Raw genomic sequence first — 22,863 nt, 5'->3', positions numbered from 1 at the left:
TATGATTTTTCAGCGCATTCGGTTTTCCTTATTAAAACGATACCGAATGTGTATTGAAGAAAATGGGGGTCATTTTGAACATTTATTGTAATATCATATTATAGAGGTTATAGACATTTTTTGTACTTGTTAATTCATTGAAGCCATTTATTTAGTTGCACGTAATTTTTTAAAGGTTAATGAAAAGGGCCGTAACTCAATAAAAACTGTTTTTTGAAAAAAGTGATAAGAGGCAAAAAAGTTTTAAAAATAATGTGTTAAACTAATAATGCCACAAAATTCATTTGATTTGAACGTACTTAAAAGTTTGGGGGGATTTAGGGCTGCACACCCTCCTTAAAATTTTTCTTTGCGCTTAAATTTTATTGTTTCTTTTCTATGAAAAATGCTTTCAGAACAAGAAAGTAACGTGTCCATTTTTATTACAAAATGTTAAGTAGTTTAGGAGATAATGCAAAAAAAAACAATTTTTATTTTCTAACTTCAAAGGGCTGTAACTTTTTTTGTGTACACTTTTGTACTAAACTAAGTTGGATCCAATCAATTTATTATTGTCCACAGAATGCGTGATTTTATTTATGACATACCTTTTTGAAACACCCTGTATAGTAGGTACGCCAAGAAAATATGTGGAATTTAGTTCTTTGTTATTTTATTAAAAGTAATATCACAAGAGGTTTTATCTTATCCGATAAACTTTTAGTTTTTTTTATAAAAGCTTACTTTTGTAAAAGGAGATGAGACGAGAACAAACTGATAAAAAATATGTTTTTATCTAGTTATATAATATGTTTGAGACTAAAATTCTTAAAAAACTTGAGAATTAGAAAATCAAACCTTGAGTCGTATTTGATAAGTCAATGTCACTTCACTATATGCCGTTTACGACTTCTCTATGCTCATTTAAATGCAGTGAGGTGATAAAATTATCTTTATCCGTTTTGAATAATGGATAATTATGAAGAAAATTAATTATCTAATACAGAAGATACGATTATTTGTTAATCATTTTTTTTTACTTAATATTTGTTTTTGTATTTATATTCAGGAAATTATATTTTAACTCCTATTTGATACCACACTTTCATAAAAATCTTAAATAACAAATTAACATAAAATTTTGCTAACACTTTTGTGAATCGAATGAAAAAAGCGGCATAGCGATTCATCTTGATGTGTAAAATTGGTAGGCTTAGTGCTTTTTTGCCTCGCCTACTAATATTTTGTAGCATTTTGTTGCCTAAGAACGTCGCAGAGGATGGAAGGGGTACTATTTTTCAGTTAAGTCGGCAGACGACTGTTACTACAAGTCACCAAAACTTTTAATATTTATATATATGACTGGTAAGAATTTGAAATAAAGAAATGTTTGTAAAAGTATTAAACCTTTTCCCTTATTTTTAAAGGTTTAAAAGATGTATTCACCCAATAAAAAATCTAGTTACTGAAGATTCTAATTATTTATCTTGTTCTAATCTTGTATTCTAATTGATATCTTTATTGTTAAACAAAAAACAAACTGGCCTACAATGAAGCCATTTGCATTCTGTCCTGCCTTTTCGCCATTATATACCAGATCCTAATCGCAAAAAACCATCGGCATATTTATTAACAAAAGCTAACCAACGGGACCAACCTAGCAATGATAAATAGGAGTGTTCAAAATTTATTGGATGCACATCCCCGCAATGTGCCGCGTCTACCAACACATTAAATTCATACAGAGCTATTAGTTTTACATGAAGCTCTCGGTAATCCTTCACGGTTTAGTTATTGCTCTTTTGCATACTTCGAAAGGTGATTCTTGAACTCTAACTCTTATTAAGTGCAGGCACGTATCATAAGTTTGAATTGTTCGGCTGACTCTAAGCATCTCAGATTTCCTTATCTTGACATAACTCAAAGATATATAAATATTTTATTAAAGTCGCATAGATTTTTATCTCCATATTTTTAATACGCATTGTAGTAAGTGATTTAATAATTGCAATATTGTCCATCTTTGCTTCCTAATATTTTTGACATAAGCCTTTCAATTAGATCTTCTATAAAAATGTGGTATGTGGAATTTTGTCGTTTATACATTTACAAAACCTATTTTACAAAAATTAAATTATTTTTATATTACATTAATCTGTATTAGGCTTGAGAGATATTGACAAAGAAATACTTATAAATGCCCAACGACTGAACAAAATCAGAAACACAGACAACACCGGCATGACAAAGTATGTAAGAGCTTATCTCTATAATAGTAGAAAAAAGTAATAAACTCAGCCTGGACCATAGATGTTCAAATATTCTTACTTTGGTACGAATTTAAAGGATCATGGGAACATTTAGACTAAAATAATGATATGAATTAAAAAAGCGTCAGTCACCAAAGTGAAATGTTGGGAACTCATAACATGCATTTAAAATCATTGGCAATAAGGCATACTTTGCGATGAACCAGATATTTAAATCACGAGACGTGCATCAAATGGCTAAGATACGAATCTGCAAGACCACAATCTTTCGAATTGCACCTTATATCTTCGTATTTTGTTATTTCTTTCATTTTCGATATAATCATTATTAGTCCTACTTTTTTTGCATCGACTGTCACTAACTATGTCCTCCAGTTTGTTTGTATTGTTGGAAAGGAATATCATATAGTTTGCAAATCTAAGATTTTTAACATATTTATTCGTCTACAGAAAAATAAAAAAAGGCTAACGCAGCAGTTTAAAATTCTAAAAATGAATCTGGGGCTTAGACTAGAATATGCTGTTGTCTGATCGGCCTATGGTGGAGCAAAACGGTAAGAGATAAGGGCTTGCGGCTCAGTGATATTCCTCCATAGATCCCTACCGGAAGGGCATGGCGCCTTAATACCGGTATATGTATATATATATATATATATATATATATATATATATATATATATATATATATATATATATATACATATATGTGTGTGTGTATAACGCCAAACGTTTAGAACGTTTCAAACAACAAGAAAAAGGATAATGCGAGTTAATAGTAAAATAAAGTTAAAAGATATCGGCATAGCTCGCAATAAAGAAAGAAAAGTATAATAAAATATGTGTATAAAATGGAAGGCAACCGTATACACGTATTTCTGACTATTGGTCGTCGTCAGTACGGTGCAGCCAAGTTAGAAAAAGAGCATATTAACTTGGGAAAGGATCACTACAGGAGCAATGCGACCAATTTGTGGCAATAATGTTAGAAGACTCTGAGGTTTCCACACATATTTTATTATATTTTTCTTTCTTTATTGCGAGCTATGCCGATATCTTTTACCTTTATTTTACTATTAACACGCATTATCCTTTTTCTTGTTGTTTGAAACGTTCTAAACGTTTGGCATTCCTTTCCTCAGGTAGCTTAGCTTCCTCCGTTGATGTGTTGGTTGTTGCTCTGGAACCCTCAGAGTTTCATATATTGATTTTCCCACCAGAGTCTTCAGTTGGTTTGCCCATCATGTTGAAGATCCTCCTCTTGCGTCTTCGGTCTTCTATTTCCGTATATTAACAATATTTCCATGGTTTTCGTTCTTCTAGCTATGTGGCTGAAGTACTTTAGGTATGCTCGGTTTACTACCATTTTTAATGCCCTGTCTTTTATAAGAAACGCTTCCAAAATTGACAGGTTGGTTCTTTTTTATGTCCAGGACATTCTATAGACCCACATTTGGAAAGCTTCGACCTTAGTCGTACCGATTTTTTTGAGAGTTCATGTTTCAGCTGCGTATGTAGCAATGGGAAAAATAAGGGCATTTACCAACTTGAGCTTAGAATTCCTTGTTATTGTTCGGTCTTTCCATATTTTAATGAATTTAGGTTGCGTTTCGGGTCACTGCGAGTGTACACTTGATTTCTGGGGAGCAATCGCCCTTGTTGGTTATCAGTGAGCATAAGTGTACACATCTGTCTACCACTTCGAAATTCGCCACTTGGCGAATGACTTGTGCGGTAGATTATTATTCGCTCTATCTATCATCATTATTTTTGTTTTTCCGGTGTTGATCTGAAGTCAAATTCCTTCAATTATCATTTCTATTTCATTCGCTGTTAGCATAAGTGTGTCATTTTACTGAATGGAAAGCCTTTGTGTAATCTACGAAACACAGCAGCATTGGTATGTTGTATTCCTTTGCTTTTCTATTATCTGTCTGGTGTTCAGTATCTGCTCCAGCGTTCCTTTTTCTGGTACGAATCCGCATTGTTCTTCGGTTATCTCTGGAAGTACACAGTTCTTTAGCCGTTCATTGATTATATGTAAGAGGATTTTGCTTGCATGAGAAATAAGGGCAATGGTTATGTAATTGTTGCATACGGTTAGTGATCCTTTTTATGGATATGAATAAAGGTTGATTCGCATCACGCAGGCCAGTTTCACACATATGTAGTTTGTCTCCTTATCTTACGTCCGTTTTATTTCAATCGGTGGCGTCTAGCTAAATAAGTTAACTTTTATAGTGGCGTTCTTGTATAAGTCTGTAATCACGTATTTTCTTGCTTCTTCTTTAGTTGGCTTCTACGATTTTATCAATGCCCAGATTATCACCACATCTAGAACGCATTTTAAAATTTATGGATGCTTTATAGTGGGTTATGTTTTAGTCATAACTTCAATTTTGTCTAAATTGAAATAGAAGTAAAGAAGAAAAAGTTGAACAATTAAAATTATTATTAATAAAACATGCAACTAAAAGACAAAAGTTATAAAAATTTTGGGTATACTGAACCAAAATAAAAAGAAAAATACTTATGAGAGAAAGTATCGATTAGGCCAAAACAGTTTAAAAAAAATATTAAAATCAGGCATCACTATTAATACGCTGTAATAATGTTAGTATATCATTTATATCTGTTTAATCCTAATTTCAAATGCCAGTCCTGTCCCATGTACACTACCACATGTGAACTGCGTGGTAATGCATCGTTCTTTTCCTTAAAGGAAACGAGTTAGAAATTAATATAACTGTACTTAGCAATGACAACATTCAAACCGCGTAAGTCGAAGAGATGTACATTTATCATCAAGTGTCACAACAATTACATTCGCATCAGGCTTTCAAAGTTGTAATAGGGAAGAGATAATGGACTTTCCATATCGTTGTTAATTTTATTATTAGGTTATTAATGTTGGGAAGTTTATAGCGAAAAACCGTTGCCTTGACGACGCTACAGCAAGGACTCATTTGCCATTCTTAAGTCAGATTTGTTTCTCTTCCCATCCATGGTGGAGAAGATATATATATATATATATATATATATATATATATATATATATATATATATATATATATAACTAAAGTTTTTTATTTTGAGATTGCAGTCATTGATTTAAAGGGCAAAATAATTAACTCTTCTAATATCGAGCTTTCGCAAACTTTATTTGCTTTATCAGGATATGCTAAATACAATTTTTTTTTAGTAAATACCATGAAATTAAGATAAAAGAACATTGTATAAAACGAGTAATAAAACTTACAACATGAGGTTAGTCCATAAAATTTTTACTACTAACACAAATCATTAATTAAATTTTTTAGTCGATAAACAGTTACAATGTTTTAATTTTATTTGGGTTGAATAAATACATGGTTTAATATTTTATTTTGAAATTCAATTTACGTCAGAGAGACACTTGTCCGTGTTTATGTTTATGTCCGTATTTCATGTTGTTGTTATAGTTTGCTATTGTTAAATGTCTGCGTACTGTAAATTCACTTTAGTAACAGAGTGGCGCCAAATTTAAAATTTAAAATGTTAGAATTTACTCAGGAAATCTAATATTAATAAAATAAAATATTAGTTTTTAATATGTAATTGTATGATCTATCAATGCACATGTATTTTTATTATTGCTGAGGACACTTTTATGTGACGTCAGTCTGCCTAATAGATTTCGGGATGTGTGTCCGATGTACGATTTATCACAATTTTCGCATGGTATTTTATAAGCTAATGCTAAGGCTAATGGGTGTTTATTAATTAAACTGGCTTGTTTTTCTACACTTTTTTTATTCTTAGAATTTTTTCGTGTATCTATCTTACTGCATTGCTGACTGCATAATTATGAACTTTTTTAATATTGCCGTTAAATAACTATCTTTTCAATTTTTGGGGATTTTTGTTTGTTTATATAGGTTTGTAATAGTGTTTGGTGGAAAATATCGATAATAAAGCGGACGAATAGCTTGACACTTCTATATTTTATTAAATTTCAATGTATACTTGAGGTCCCACTGCTCTATTGTTCATTAAAAAATTAATCAAATTTTTTTTTAATATATTTCTTAATCATATGGATACTGTGTTATGATATATTTATTGCTGGTTATACTGAAGTTATTTATTATTGTTCATAGTAAGGTATTTCCTTTATCTTCTTGGTATGTCTCAATGTGATTATATTGTTTCTTTTTCTTTTCTACAATTTTTTTGTACTCTTGTCTATGCTTCTTGCAATATTGCTGATGTTTTTTCTTTTGATCTTCAATGTAGTTTTAAATTTAATTACCCCACCAGTAAGTTTCTTTGTTTATTTTTTGTCTCTTAATATTTGCTCAACCTCTATTGTATCAATGTCTTATATGAAAATAATTCGTTTTTTAAAGTTTTTAGCAAACCGGTTTCGATACAAACATTTTGTACTTTTTCTTTAAGTCTTTTCAGATTTATTTTTTAGGTTCAGGTCAGTCGTCTTTGATTATATATTTTTGTTTAACTGTTGTATTTAAACTTGAATTTTTTCTTCCATTAATGAATATTTATATAATTTCCCATACAAGTGTCACTGTAAATAACACCTCCATTCAAATGGTAAATAATTAATAAAAAAGTGATAAAAATATCGAAATCAAAAGACTTATTGAAATTGCTACGTCCAATTTCATAGAAATGAAGAAGCTTTTTAATAATCGTGATATCAGTCTCTCTTTACGAATAAGAATGTTAAAAAATGTGTTTAGCACCTTGGTATATGACGTGGAAGCGTGGATTTGCAAATAGAACAATATAAAAAGCATATAGCAAAAAGCAAGAATGTCTATTAAAAGAGTGCTCCGGTGAAAGTTATTTTCAAGAATCTGAGACGTATTATGAGTCCAAACACAAATTGGTCTAATAAGCGTTGGAATCAGTGTATTGCCTTAAAAGTAGGTGTATAAAGTGGAATTTTGTCTAAAAGTTCTTGTTTTATGACTTACACAAAGGATTTTTTGAGTACACTGTTATGTATAAAACACAATTAGAAAAGATATCAGTAAGGAGTAAGTAAAGAAATTCGAGTATCACATTTAGTTCCTTAAATACAAAATTATTGTAATTTTAACATTATCGGTTTAATACCAATAATTAAAAATATGAGTTTTGAATAATTGTCGTCTGAATTAAACAAGATCATCCTCAAACTGAAGTCTAGGATAAGTTTGGGTTAACTATTTCCTAGGGCACACTCAAGAACGCTAAAATATTCTTAAACACTCGATGATTTAAAAAGCAGTCTTATTAAACCAGCTTCCTTTTTATTATCGAATAAAAAAGCAATAAAACATGAAAGAAACATTTTACTAATCACTTATACACTTTTAGTAAACTATATAAATAATTCTAAATTAAGCCCAGCGTTTATGTTAGTCAGACAGAGCATTCGTTAACATTTTTTTGAAATTAATAGGTTCCAGCAGGCTAAATAAATATTATTTTTTAAACACAGTTAATTAAATAAAGACTTTAAATGAAATAAAGGGTATAGTGGCTGAACTGTTGATAAAAGTCTACAGGCTTTTACTTTGTTTTTTTTTTGTTTTTTTATCTGTTTATTAACTTTAAAAATATTTACATTAACAAAAATATTCAGCAATAGAAATATTTATCACGTAGGGCTACGTGTTGTCACCTGTTATTTCATTTATACTTAAAACGTTTGTTTAAGAAACTTATTGAAGGAAATAGTTGCAATATAAAAGTAAATAGTATCTAGATATCTGTTATACCGTATACTGCTATAGCGGACTCAGACATTAGGCTAAAAACGTTTTCAATAAATTGAAATATACTTCTAAAAGTTAGGAATTAAAATCAATATTAAGACCAAAGCTATGAGTATACAAAGAAAACACAACGTTCCATTACCGAAGTCAGCACACTACAACCTATTGGAAAAATGTTACGAATATAATTATCTAGGATTAACTGTAAATTATATCCGGAAAAAGAGATCAAGTCCAGAATTGCTTACGACTGGAATAACTTCATAAAGCTACGTGGATTGCTCATCACCGTCCCCATCTTGAATTACACCCAAGATTTAAGTAATCAAATTTTACGTATTACTCTTAAAAAAACTAAGCTACACAGCAAACCTAAAAAATGACGAAGTACTACAACTAATAAATATTAAGAGAAATTTAGTCAAAATAATAAAGAAGACATACTAGAAAACGTTTTTAAACAATTCATATGGCCATGACCTAAACCATCTCAAATTCGTTGACGGCATTGCTTTATTAGCCAGTAATACCAATGAATTAAATAAAATACAATAGTTAAAGCAAAAAGTTGGAAGTATATGGTTAAAAATTAACTAGAGCAAAACAAAAATTATATCGAAAGAAGCTGCTAACATCTTTATTCAGAGTCAACTAATATCCTTTTTTAGGCAAGGTCAGACGTCTATCCTTCGCGGCATGACAGAGGTCGCCAGTGTTATTTATGCCTGTTCATTTCTTTATATTCCGTATCCGCGACATTTTTTGACTGTCTTGACCTTAATATTTCCTTGGATAATTAGTTGAGGTTTTCTTTTTCTCTTTCAGACTTGGTATCCAATTTTTCGTACCTTGATCAACTTAGCAATTCTATTTTAGTACTTTACCTTCTAAAGACTTTCTTAACGTCTTTGTATTCTTCTTGATGTACCATGTTCTTTCAGAACGTTCAAAATACCATACTAATCCCGCAACTTCTTCAAAATGAGCAACGAGGCATTCACATTGATCTTGTGTACGATAGGCTTATTACCACCTGAACTTTTTCTTTTTGACTACATTAAGCTGATTTATAGTTACAAGCTTGCTAGAATTATGCGGAAACAGTTAGAACACCACAGAGAGCCATGGGACGAGCAATTCTGGGAGTTTCATTAAGATGAACAATTTAAAATGAAGAGATAGAGGGAGGCCCCAAAAAAGATGAGTAGATGATACCCAAACTACTACAGAAAAGCTGCCTTTAAAACCTTGAGTAAGCAAGGGCTCCAAAGGATGATGGATAACGTTGTCGAAACATGTAACAAATACGACCTAAAACTTAATTGCAAGAAGACAAAAATACTGATTATTAGTAAGAACACCAATATAAACGCCTAAATTACAATAGGCGATACACCGTTAGAAATAGTGGAAAAAATATGCTATTTGGGCTGCAATATTAAGGATACTTGGGATCACAGCTACGAAATAAAAACTCCTATTGAACAAGCCAGAAGCTCGTTTAACAGTCTTAGGAAGATTCTCTCCAATCTATCTTTTAGTATCAATATACGCATAAGAATTCTTAGATGTTACGTCTGTAGTGTCCTCCTCTATGGAGTAGAAAGCTGGAGCCTTACAGAAGATGCCATAAAGCGATTAGAGGCATTTGAAATCTGGTGCTACCGACGTATGTTGAGGGTCTGTTATATACACCACACAAGTAATATAAATATTCTCCAGAGGCTAAGAAAAGACAAAGAAATTATCAACACCGTGAAGAACAAAAAATTGGCTTACTTTGGCCACATCATGCGAAATAATAAATACCGACTTTTACAGTTGATTCTAAGTAAGAGAGGCCCTGGACGTAAGCGTATATCCTGGCAGGCTAATCTTAGGAAGTGAACTGGTCTAACGTCAACTGATTTATTTCGAGCTGCTGTGAATAGAATAAGATGAGTCAATGTGGTCGCCAACATCTCCAGAAGACAGGCACATTTAGAAGAAGAAGATTTTTGTGGTAAATTAATAAAAAACTCCATTCAAAGAAAATTTGTTTACATAAAACTAGCAGTATAATTTATAAATTCCCATCAGATAAATTATTACTACAGGTGGTTATTCTGTAACAATATCAAATATTCGATCACACCACAACACCAAAAAATTCATATATTCCATTTAATTCCATCCGCACAATCCCATCTACTTCATCATTTACACAACATCGATCGTTACAGTAAATCTAGTATCAATTACCGTACATTCCTGTTGTGCTAAAGTAGGAAAATGGGAGAATTGCGGACACAGCGTGTGTTACAATAAAGTCTCTTAAATATTGTAATACTTACTCTAGACACTTAGATATGAAATCGATGAACATAGGATCGTTACACCGCAAAACCATTGCCAAGTTTTTCGAGCCCGGTTTCCGTTTCCTCCCTTTGGAGTTGGTTATACAACGGGGGTTTCCACGTGAATCTGGAAAGATTTTCACATTAATATTTTATTTTATGTTAAATTGTAAGTAATTTTTCTATTTAATTTAATTCTTCACATTAATAACGTGAGATTATTTGCACAGAGTCAATAAGTAATAATAAATAAACAAAAAATTCAAATTTTGCAGGCTTTGCCGAGATTGTTTAAAACTTTCGAAGTCTAATGTATATTTGTAAAGATTCATTTTCCTATTAAATTTTTACCAAAGTTATACAAATTATAACCATTTGTCAGTACATAGATTCGCCAATAATGACGTCTAATTTAATTAGTTTAAATGCAAATGGCGTACTGTGCAGAATATTGATTAGAATTGGCTTTTTTTTGAATAACTAAAAAATAGTGCTTACCGAAAAATAGTCTTCTTCTGGTTGCTATATTAATGAGTTCATCGGGAGGTGGTCCCAAAACTTCCATTAGGCAAGCGAGCTGTTCCACTTCATTTTCTCCAGGAAATAGAGGATAACCTGTGTACAGCTCTGCCAAAATACAGCCTGGAAAAATAGGTTATTGTTAAATAATTAAAAAATGTAATTAATTTAGAAGGCACTAAGGATGAATTAAGAATATAGTTAACGCTAAGGAGGAAGTTTTCATAGCCACATAATTGGTGTTAATTTTGATGTACAAGTTAAAAAAAAAAACATTTGGTAACCTAAGAAAAAGCGTAGACCTTGGAGGTATTTGTCTTTACCCTTTATAGTTGTTGACCAGGCTATTATAATACAAAATATTTCCCATCAAATATGGCAAAAAAGTTTAACAGAGGACAAAAACGATGAGTCTGATAAATTTAAATACGAAATATTTTCCCATAGGAACTGGATTGTTAATTTCAAATATAATTTAATGATCGGTATAAGACAACTATTTTTTCCTTACAGATCATTAAGGAAAAAGCATTGACAGCGAAATCGTGTCAGATCATCAAGAATTTTATGAAAAACTATATAATGGTATTTTTAGTATTCAGTTTGTTTTATTTATATAAAAATTATAATTATTTACGTTAATAACTTACCCAAACTCCACATATCAATGGCAGTACCGTAAGTTAGTCCCAGTATAACTTCCGGAGATCTATAGAACCTCGACTGAATGTAAGTGTACACCCTCTGGTTGGAATAACAGGAACTTCCGAAGTCTATAACTTTGATCGAACTGCTGCCTCGTTGTTTCAACAAAACGTTTTCCTGAAACACAATACACACATTTCAGGTTTTAAGGACAACCGACAGTGGAAATGACGTTAATCCGGTGAAGGAAAAACTTAAATAGAGCGTGAAATGTATTTTCTGCATTCAGGCAAAATTCTATTATGTGAAATAAAAAAAGCTGTACGGTTTGTATTCAAATATTTTAATAACTTTTATTCATATTTGTAACAGTAAAACTAACTGAGTGGATAAATGATGGTTTTCAAGCTATTTTACTTTTTAATTATTATATTTTTTGGAAATTGACCACGAATGAAATTCGAAACATTTTATTTGATGTTCGACTTTTAGCCTGTAAATCGTTTTCAAAAGATAATTTTTATTTTTTGTTACTTGGAAATAAATTTTTGTCGTCCTCACCCATAATCTCACATTTGAATGCTATGCAAACATATTCTATACACGAAATCCTATCGAAATCGAGGAAAAAATTGAAGATACTATCCCGACATAGTAAATATTCTTCTAAGTTCTTTAGTAGACCGAGAGTCTTTACTATCCGTTTCTTTTAAAAACACTGATGAATACTTGCATTTTAATTTTATACAAAATTTATACTGGAACCAATCAGCCACAATAAGAACAAATCTTGGAACCGACGGAAGCGATCCAGATTCTCCGAGGTGTTAGACAAGGATGTATACTTTCACTTGTATTATTCAACCTATATTCAGAGGAAACATTTAGTGAAGCCTTGGAAAATTGCGAACATTGAATCCTTTTAAATGGTGAACGCCTAAACAACATCCGCTATGCACATGACACCGTTATTTTTGCAGACAGTTTAAACAGTTTACAGCAACTAATAAACAAAGTTAATGAAGTAAGTGAAAGATTTGGACTACAAGTAAACATATTAAAACCTAATTTATGGTCATCAGCAAAAATAAAATTAGAGACGTCCAACTGCTTATCAGGAATACACCAGTGGACTCGAGTAAAACAGTTTACCTATCTTGGAACAATAGTAAACGAACAATGGGATCACTCACAAGAAGTAAAATGTAGAATAGAGAAGGCTAGGAATGCATTTAACAACATAGCCAAACTCTTTAAACGCCACAACCTTAATCTGGAGATAAAAGTAAGGGTCCTACGATGTTATATCTTCTTGATATTATACTACGGAGTTTAAGCGATGGAGAAAAAAGTTGAAGCCTTCGAGATGTGGCTATACAGAAGAATCCTAAGGATATCATGGACGGACAAGATAACCAACGGACAAGACTGTACTACGAAGAATGGGGAAAGAGAAGTGATGTATACGACTAAAAGGAGAAAGTTAGAATATCTCAGACACATAATGAGAAACGGCACCAAATACAGATTACTGAAAATAATTCTTCAAGGCTAAGTATTCGGAAAGCGAGGAATTGGGAGAAGAAGAATATCATGGTTAAAAAACCTGAGAAAATGGTTCTCCACAACAACAACTAATATATTTAAAGTATCAGTTAATAAAATAATTATAGCCAGAATGATCACCAATATTCGAAACGAATACGCACCAAAAAAAGAAAAATAATACTTTGTAATAAAACATATGTTAAGCTACCTCCAACGAACCTTTCAAACGTTACCATTTACTTGCTAATAAAAATAATCCCTGAAAAAAAGTGCCGAAAAATATGCCGTTAGATAGGTAAATTTCAGTTCCGTCACGTCTTATTTGAAAATATACACAAAGATAGCTCCGATCACACACAAAATTAACAGTATCTTTCTATTAAAATATTTTTTTATACAAATGCATATTTTTTTCAATTTTATGTCATTTTCCTTTGAGTAGTGTGTAGTGGAAGTAAGAATTTTTATAGATATTTTTGATACTTTTCATATTTTCTTAAATTTTTATCTTTTTCAAACGTGGTCCAACCTTCGTCTAAACGTGGTCCAAAGTTAATCTCAAGTTAACTCCAAACGTAGTTATAGTCTATCTCATGTTTTGCCCTGTTTGGCAATTAAGTTTCCCCTCAGCTGAGTATGGAGCCCCCCGTGTATTTAAGAGTTGACTACAGGGAATGTCAAGGTCCAGTTGATCTGCTTTACAGCTCAATCCGAGTTATTGTGAGTACATTTTCCTTCTTTTGTCAGCCGATTTAAGTGAAGTTATTTAAAAGTTAAAAGTAAAACAAGAGACTAAATAGAATCACGCCATAAAAACCAATACTTAACATCCTTTATAAAACCAGAAGATATTTCATAATTTATTTTTATAATTAAATATTTTGTTTTAGTTTTAACAATCAATAATTAGAGTTTTTCAAAAAGTTTAGTAAGACAGTTCTCATATTATTTATGATATTAACTTTTTTTATTATTTTATTTCCCCATTTAGTGAATATTTATGATTTTGATATTTTTGAATACAGTTTGATGTAGTGATTTTTACCATCTTTTATTTTAATTATATTTGAATTTTTCCCTTTGTTTGTAAATATTTCATTTCTGTTTTTTGGGATTCAAACATTTACAAACTTTGGCGAACTTTCTTTTTTTGAAGAGTTGTTTTATTTCTTATTTTCTTTTTTGCTGTTTTATACAAATCTATTCTTTCTTGTGTTTCTTATGTTTCAGCCATAGTGTACCTGTGTTCTAAGATTAATTCTTCATAATCTAGATTAATAGGTATGAAACAACCGACGGCCTAGATATAATTTGTAGAGTAACTGTATTTTTATATATTAAATTTTTATTATTAAATATAAAACTTATATTAGCTTCACAAAAGGACATTTATACGCCAAAGGAGGACGGGGGACTTATTCCCTCATTGACGCGGTGGTGAGGCAGAGAGACGTTCTTCAAGCCATCTTGTTCAACCTAGTTCTTACAGCAGCCATCCGAAAAGCCAATGTAATCGGAAATTTAAACACCAAGTTAACACCAATCACAGCGTTTACACACGATATAGCTATTAGTAGTAGAAATAAGCAACGCCTACAGGAAATGTTTTAATGTACAAAAAAGAGGACTAAAAGTAAACAAAAAAGTCTACATAGAAGGAAACAACTACATTTTTACCTTAATTAATATTTAAATGGGAATAAGCCACAATTAAAGGTTAAAATACATTTATTGACGTTTCAATTTCCACTTCGGAAATCGTTCTCAAAATACATCACTAATGTTTGTATTTTGAGAACGATTTCCGAAGTGGAAATTGAAACGTCAATAAATGTATTTTAACCTTTAATTGTGGCTTATTCCCATTTAAATATTAATTAATTTAAAATGCCACAAGAAAATAGCTTCAGAACAATACATTTTTACCGTGTGAACGTCTTTGTATTTTTGGACACACAAATCGATTAAATAAATTCCATATGTAACAAAATTATTGCACGTATTTCACATGAAAATAAGTGTATACTATAATACCTCACCCACGGTTATAAGGCCAAAATAAGAAGATAAAAGATAATCCTACCACTGCCACTGTCTACTGGGACTGTAACGTCGCAGACTTTATAATTCGAAATTAAAACAAATCAAAACGTAAGGTGTGTTTTACTGCAAACGAAGCCTACTAGCTAAAACCATTAACTCAACCGTGTAAACTTCACTCCTCTTTTTGTTCTATTGCGTAATTTCTCTTTTATAATAAAAGTAAAACAATAAATAAAGGCATTACTGTAATTTTTTCATTAGTTGATCGTAATCAGCTCAAAAAAGCCTTTTAAGTTCATTAATTTCAACACACCTTTGCAATTGTTACCTAATTTCACTTACTCGATGCTTTTATTATTTTTTCGGTTAGATGAGATTTTTCTTTAAAGACGTTTCAAGACGGTTGGGTGCGCACGATCTAGATCGCGGATGCTATGTGACTATTATTTATTTTATTTTCTCATTTGCTTTTACTTTCTGTTATTAAATTACCTTTTACTTTCATTTGATATTTATATATACCGTGTTACATTGAATTTTCAACATCTGCCAAACATAAAAATATTTTCATAGCTTGTTCTCACAGTACCTATTCGTTTCGAATGTTAGCGATCATTGTTGACGGCTGAAATAGACCCACCATCTGCCTTTTTAAACTATACACGCAGATTTTTAAGATTTTTTTAATTCTGTGTCTTCCAGGACTACGTCTACCAATCTACCTTGCCTTGTAATATTAATTGGAACAGATCATACTTTTGTACACAATGTAATTACTAGTTTTTGACTGGACATTTGAATGAGTAAGGACTTATCATAGGACAGTTAAATTATTATAATACTAAATTTTCCGAGACATGCTTCAAATAACGTGATCAATGTCTGCTTAAGATATTGATTCTCAAATAACTTGAACTTCATAGCCTCGAAGAAGACTTCATGTCTTTATGTCATACATGTTAAGTGAATGGGTGCCTAGTTTACATACTAGTAAGAATAAGAAGAACAATAATACTTTAATGGTTCTCTATTTATAGCAAACGAACATTCTAAAAAAATTTCGGGGGGGTATACTTTTACATGTCGACATCATTTACTACCTTTATGAATTAAACATAATTTAATATATTTCTAAAGTTCACTTCAATTTTATAAATATAGCATACCAATCAGAATTGTAAACTCACACAAAAGGAGGTTAATAATATAAGTGTTTAGCCTCTATACATTTACGGAGAGTGTTAGTTTAAAAGAACAATTTTCTTTTCACTTTTTCCAGAAAATAAAGCGGCCTCAGGGAATTCTATTCTCGAAGAGCACTGACCTTTTAGGGTGAGCTGAAAGCAACTTTTGTGCCTGGTTTGGTGAATATAATAAATTATAATGAAGTTGCACTCAGCAAATGGCACACCGGGATTGAGGCTGTATCAATGTCTCTTAGGCCTTTTCGTTTTTGCACTACCAAACCCGTTTCATGTTAAAACCCACGCTGAGTTTTTAAATTTGTTAGGATATTGTCCATTTTATGAATGGTCATAGACATTGAAACAAATTAAGAAAAAATCTACACAACTCATTTAAAATTCTTCATTCATAATAATTTAAATCTAGTAAGTATTTATTAGATAAACACTATGAATAGTCACATATACTGTAACACTACTTGTAAATTGTCACAAATGTTAGAATTCTTACACAAAACATATTTACTGCAAACATGTGCACTCAATAATCTGAAAATTTAAAATTTTGAAAGATGAATGAAAAAATGGATCTTTTCATGCTTTTAAATTTTTTGATGATTCTCAAATATGGTCTACTTTGGCAGATAATTTTTTCTGCATCATTCAGTATTTTACTTTGTTTTCATAGCAAACTCCAATTTTTAGTTCTAGCTATAACAAAATCTTTTTTATTTGCAGTTTTATAATTATAAATTTTTTTGTTAAATTAGTTTTATTTTCATTTATGTTGAATTTATCAATCATCTACAACGGAGAGCCGTGAGCTCCTCGTTACTTACTTAGTAATAGGCCTAGTAACTTCTTTCTGTGATTTAATAATATGAGATCACGTCTATCTATATCAGTTTCATTCTTCTCTTTCTTGTGCTCTTAGTTGTCTTCTCGAGTTTTCTTATTACTGTACAAATTGCCATATTAGTTTTGCTATTTCCAACATCTTTTACTTTACCTTTAATTCTACAATCCATTAACCCCAAGAGTCGAAGAAAAAAGAAAAAGCTGTAACTTGATGAATTACTTAAGAATGCCGTGACGGACAAACTTTAATTATTTATTAAACTGATACGTTTTTTTTCAGACAGTCAGTATGAAGCTCGTCAATTTGGCAATGTTCATAAATATTATCGTCATCATCATCACCATCATCATCATCATTAGCCCACTGCTGAACAAAGGCCTCTCGTTAATAATTCCATAGCATCCGATTTTGAGCACCTTGAATTCAGTTGTACTGGATGCGCTTGATGTCGTTCGACTACCTCGTTGGTGGACGTCCTCGATTACGACAAGCATCATGTCTAGGTCTCCATTCTAAAATTTTCTTGGTCCATCTTCCATCTTTGATTCTGGCAACATATCCTGCCTAGTTCCATTTCAGCGTCGTAATTCTTTTACCCCTTAAGAAACTATCCCAAGATAATTCGTCTTGCACTTGTTGTATCTAAAATAACCAACTCGAGATATCTCGTTTTGAGCTATTTAGTGGGAATTTAAGCGATTTATTCCGTTTTTTCGAGTTAGGCTTTTGGAATTTGAACGAATATAGACGAAGTGGTTAGGCTGCGTAATATTAGACAATGAACAGGTCGAACGGTCGAGGATTTGTTTCATATAGCTGCCGGCCGAGAATATAAAATGTTCTTCAAACTAAAGCAATACCTGTATTTTTTTAATAATGATTCTTTGGGATGTAACAATTGACGAGAGCTTACTTCTCTACAAAGGCAGACTCAGATGGATTCAATACATTTCAAACAAAAGGGCACGATTTGGTATAAAGAAATACATGCTTTTTGAACCCTTTTCTGAATATATTTGGCATAACATAATTTATACAGAAAATGATACAAAGTTTGACAAACAATATAAAGATCTTCCAGTGTCAAGTTATCGCGTTTGGCGTGGCCAAATGAAAGGCAATAGTAATGAAGTGGAAGGATAAACGGGAGATTTGTGTGCTGTCAACGCTGCATAATGCCGAAATGGTTACTAAAGAAAGGCAGGGAAAAGAGATAAAAAACCTAGGATTGTTCAAGACAAGAACAATACTATGGCTGGCGTCGACAGAGTCGACCAACATCTTGCAAGTATCATGTAACCAGAAAGCGTGAAAACAAAAAAATATTCTTCCACCTTTTCGAACATGCCGAGTGGAATGCTTTTGTGCTCTACAAGAAAAGCACAAGTTCAAGACTAGGAACGTATCAAGAATTTTAAATGGGTTTGATAACGCAACTGATTGAGGTTTGCTACAAAGATTGAGGCGTATCAAGAGGAAGACCTTCAATGCTTCCAAACTCGCTTAGAATTACAGTTCGACATTTCCCATAAGTTGTTCGTGTCATAGGGAAAAAAGCTCATCCAACTAGAGTGTGTGTTGTGTGCAGTAAGGCGAAGGATGTATCCGGAAAGAAGTTGAGGCGCGAATCAATGTACTACTGTCCTGATTGCCATGTGGAACTTTGTTTGACGCCCTGCTTCAAGGCGCATCATACGATAACTAACTTTTAGTTTCTCTTACATGCATGTCTTATTCTTTACGGTATAATGCAACTGTAAGTTTTTCTGAATAAATACTTTTTGATCATCACCCACAGTGTCCATAATAACTTTTATTGTCTAGTTTGCAGGAAATGGTTTTTAGATGAAGAACGAATATACAATGCTTTAGGCAAGGTATAAAACAAAACCTTTTGTTCGCAGGTTTTATTTATCCAATCAAAAACCCGTCAACGAGATATCTCGGGATAGTGATTATACATATCATCATCATCATTTTGGCTTTACAACCCTGTGTGGGTCCTAGCCTCCCCAAGAATTTTTCTCCAGTCGTCCCTATCCATCGCCTTCCTCCGCCAAGCACGTATTTCCAGATTTCTCATGTCTTCATCGATGTTATCTAGGAATCTTGTTCTGGGTCTTCCTCTTCTTCTTTGACCAATAGGTCTATCAAGGAGCGTTTTTCTAGCTGGGTCGGTTTGCTCCATCCGCATTACATGGCCTACCCACCTCAGACGTCCTATCTTTATGTGTTTTACGATATCTGGTTCCTGGTATATTCTATACAGTTCGAAGTTGTATCGTCTTCTCCAGACACCATTTTCATTTACCGCTCCATAGATGCGCCTTAGTATTTTTCTTTCGAAACATCCTAACATGTTTTCATTGCTTTTTGTTAAAGTCCAGGTTTCTGAACCATATGTTAGGACTGGGCGTATTATTGTTTTGTAGAGTTTTACTTTTGTATTTCTTGATATAACTGTAGATTTAAAAAGGAGATTAAGCCCAAAATAGCATCTATTAGCCGTGCAAATTCTGCGGTTTATCTCTGCGGTAGTGTCATTTTCAGTATTGACGAGGGTTCCCAGGTATACAAATTCGTTAACTGCTTCGATGACGTCATTTTCTATAACAAGTGGCCGTAGTGTTTGTGGTTGCGTACCTATTTTCATGTATTTTGTTTTATTGGTGTTTATTAATAAACCCATTTTTGTAGCCGCTTCCTTTAATGCTACGTACGCCTCTCGTGCTGCGTTTTCCGTTCTCCCAACAATATTGATATCATCAGCATATGCTAAGATTTGCACAGATTTGTTATATATTGAACCGGTAGTTGTGATTTGTGACGTACGTATTACTTTTTCCAGAGCTAGATTGAATAGTATACAGGAGAGTGGGTCTCCCTGACGTAGCCCGTTATTTGTTTTAAAAGGTTCAGAGAGTTCCCCCTGGATTCGTACTTTGCATTCAACTTTTTCAAGGGTTAGTTTGGTTAAACTTACCAACTGATTTGGTACTCCTAGGTCTATCATTGCTCTAAACAATTCTCTTCTATTTACAGAGTCGTAGGCTGCCTTGTAGTCTGATTATACATATCTTCAACCAATAAAAAAAAATAAAAAACAAAGCAAAAATTAACATTGTATAACATTTTTGAATTCTGCAAGAAGTGAAGAAGCAAGTGCATTAATAAAAAAAAATGGGTTTTTCGGGACCGGTTTTGAAAAAATAAATGGTTCGTTAAGGGGTTAATTGCGTACGTAACACCAGTTTTTCTCCTGAATATAAAAGATTTAAAACTCTGTTTTTGTGGGATATATTGAACATTGACCTCTCTATTGCTTCCTGTGCCACTTGTCTCTTATTGATTACTTTACTGGTAAGGGCCAATGTTTCCGCTCAGTACGTTACACCTGGAGTATACATTGATCAAAGACCTTCCTTTTTAACCACATGGGAATATCTTATCTAAAGTCTGCCTCAGTTTACCGTATGCTGCCCGTGTTAGTCCTATTCTCATTTTTTAACTCTGTTGTTTGATTGTCTCTTCCTAATTTAATCTCGTGGCACAGATAGTTATAGGTATATATTTGTTCAATTTGCGTTCTATTAGTTGAAATTTCGGTCATTTATTGTGTTTTGGAAAAGTTAATTTTAAGAACAACTCGTATACAAGAGCTCTGAAGGTCTTGAAGAATTTACAGACAAGATCTACCCGGCCTGCAATGAGTTCTATGCCATCTGCAAACTTTAAGTTGTTCTCAAACTCCCCATTTATGTTGACTCCAATATTTTCTTATAGATTATATTGTTTCTATGAATATAGCACTGAATATAGCACTCTCTAATAAAGAGGTGAATAGTTTAGGAGATATGGTGTCTTCTTGCCTAATACCCTTCTCCAAGAGAAACGTGTTTGTGTCGTCATAGTACATTCTCGCTGCAGCTGTTAAGCTATTAAAGAGTTGTGTACCTATTATCAATACTGCACTCTGTAAAAGCTCTTAACTTGGAGCTATGCTGGACTGAGAAATGCTTTCTCAAAGTCTACAAATATTAATACCAATAGTTTCTTGTACTCTACAATTTTCTCTATCAAGAATTTTATTACTTGTAGGCGGTCATTCGTTCCAAAGCTACTCCTAAATCCGGCTTGCTCTAGAGGTTGGTGAAAATCTAGCTTAGGTCCCAGTCTGTTAGTAATTATTCTTATAAAGAGTTTATATAAATGAGATCACATTTACAGTAATAAATATTTTACATCTGAAGGTAATATGTGAAAATCAATGAGAAAACCTACGCGGCCAAAAATATGGGATTTGGTGACAAAACAAAACATCCCAGTAAGTTTTTCCATTACGAAATTCTTGAGTAATCCACAAAGTATACTCGTAGCTTTTTTAACTACTTTGGTATTAATTAATTAATTATTACAGAAAAAAAAAACAAAGCACAACGAATAAAAATCAAAGAACTAACCGACCTACTAAAAATACGTGACGAAGAGCATCTGCGAACACAAGAAAAACTAATTCATTTGGAAAAACTCAACAAAGACAAACGGCTCATTGACAGGGAAAAATGTTGGAACAAATCGAGGATTTGCAGGTTAAACTAAAAAATAGTTTGGTAGATGGACTGCAGACTATTATTTTTTTGAACTTTTAAGAACATCTCTGCTGTGGGACCAACTATTTAAATTTAAAAAGTGTGAAGTTAGTTCTTCTAACTTTTTGAACACTGTCAGATAAAATAATATCTGAACAATATATTATGCTTTACTTTTCACTTTCTATATACACTGCATAACATAAGGTTTAGTTTATTGTCATCGTTATACCTTAGCGGTGGGTAAACAACCACAGGAATATACTCTCGCTTTGTGTCTTGGTGCACATCAAAACAATTTATTCTTTGTCTATAAACTATATTATTACGTATATTAAATCCATAAATTAATGAAACAGTGCAATTCGCGTGGCTTTTTAGAAAGTGTAGAGATCTAATCGTCGTTTATACCATGAAGTTAAAATTGGGTTAACGATTATTTTACAATACACTAATAGTAATAATAAATTGAACGCAGCTGCACCATTTTGTTATATTGTGGGAGAAACATGACAAATTTAATATTAATATATTTATCTGCTCACGAAAACGCGATATGAACGCGATTTTTTAAGCTTTTTCAATGTGGTCAGTCTTTTCATGTCGTCATCTCAATACTACAATCGGGTAACCACATATAAAACTTGTCAAAAAAAATTCAGTTTTCTGCAAAGTTTGAATTCCTCTCTAGCCTGCAACTAACAGAATCGTAGAGCCTTATTCGGTTTTTAACATCCTTACCTCTTCTACTGAGCACTATGATGTTAAATAATGAACATATTTTCCAAGATTGAGAACATGCTAGTTGTTGCATGTGTAGGCTTTATACAAAATTCTCAGTTATGTATTTGCTGCCCTATACATTTCTTGAGTTGATCCTTGTTCTTGTTAAAAAAATCAACATTAAAAGTAGTAGAAGTTAATTTTTTATTACTTATGTTAAAATTACATAATGTTCCTTAAAATAATCTTTAAGATGCAATAGCAAAAAATAATGAAAAATAAAAAAAAACTAAAAAAAACCTGTTACTATGTATTAAAAAAATAAATTATGTACAAAAACTATACTTATAAAAATATTATGAAACAATTTGTAACTTTTGAAGATATACAAATACACAACTACTTC

At 32.0% G+C, this 22,863-nt stretch overlaps 1 protein-coding gene and 1 long non-coding RNA gene across 4 annotated transcripts in view; one reads left to right on the top strand and one right to left on the bottom strand.

Annotated features, from left to right (window-relative positions):
- Positions 1-22,863, top strand: part of LOC140447774 (uncharacterized) — a 495,584-nt gene that overhangs the window by 20,940 nt on the left and 451,781 nt on the right. The window lies entirely within an intron of this gene.
- Dyrk2 (Dual-specificity tyrosine phosphorylation-regulated kinase 2) overlaps positions 1-22,863 on the bottom strand; it is a 322,813-nt gene that overhangs the window by 6,142 nt on the left and 293,808 nt on the right. For all 3 annotated transcript variants that reach the window (XM_072540631.1, XM_072540629.1, XM_072540630.1), the window contains exons 8-10: positions 11,517-11,688; positions 10,846-10,989; positions 10,345-10,474 (exon numbers count right to left, since the gene is read on the bottom strand). In XM_072540631.1, coding sequence (XP_072396732.1) covers positions 10,345-10,474; positions 10,846-10,989; positions 11,517-11,688 — 446 coding nt within the window. The remainder of the gene's footprint in view (positions 1-10,344; positions 10,475-10,845; positions 10,990-11,516; positions 11,689-22,863) is intronic.

Source organism: Diabrotica undecimpunctata, chromosome 8 (assembly GCF_040954645.1).
Source record: "Diabrotica undecimpunctata isolate CICGRU chromosome 8, icDiaUnde3, whole genome shotgun sequence".
Taxonomy (NCBI): domain Eukaryota; kingdom Metazoa; phylum Arthropoda; class Insecta; order Coleoptera; family Chrysomelidae; genus Diabrotica; species Diabrotica undecimpunctata.
Note: the sequence above shows the minus strand (reverse complement) of the source record. Positions and strands in the feature narration are given on the sequence as shown.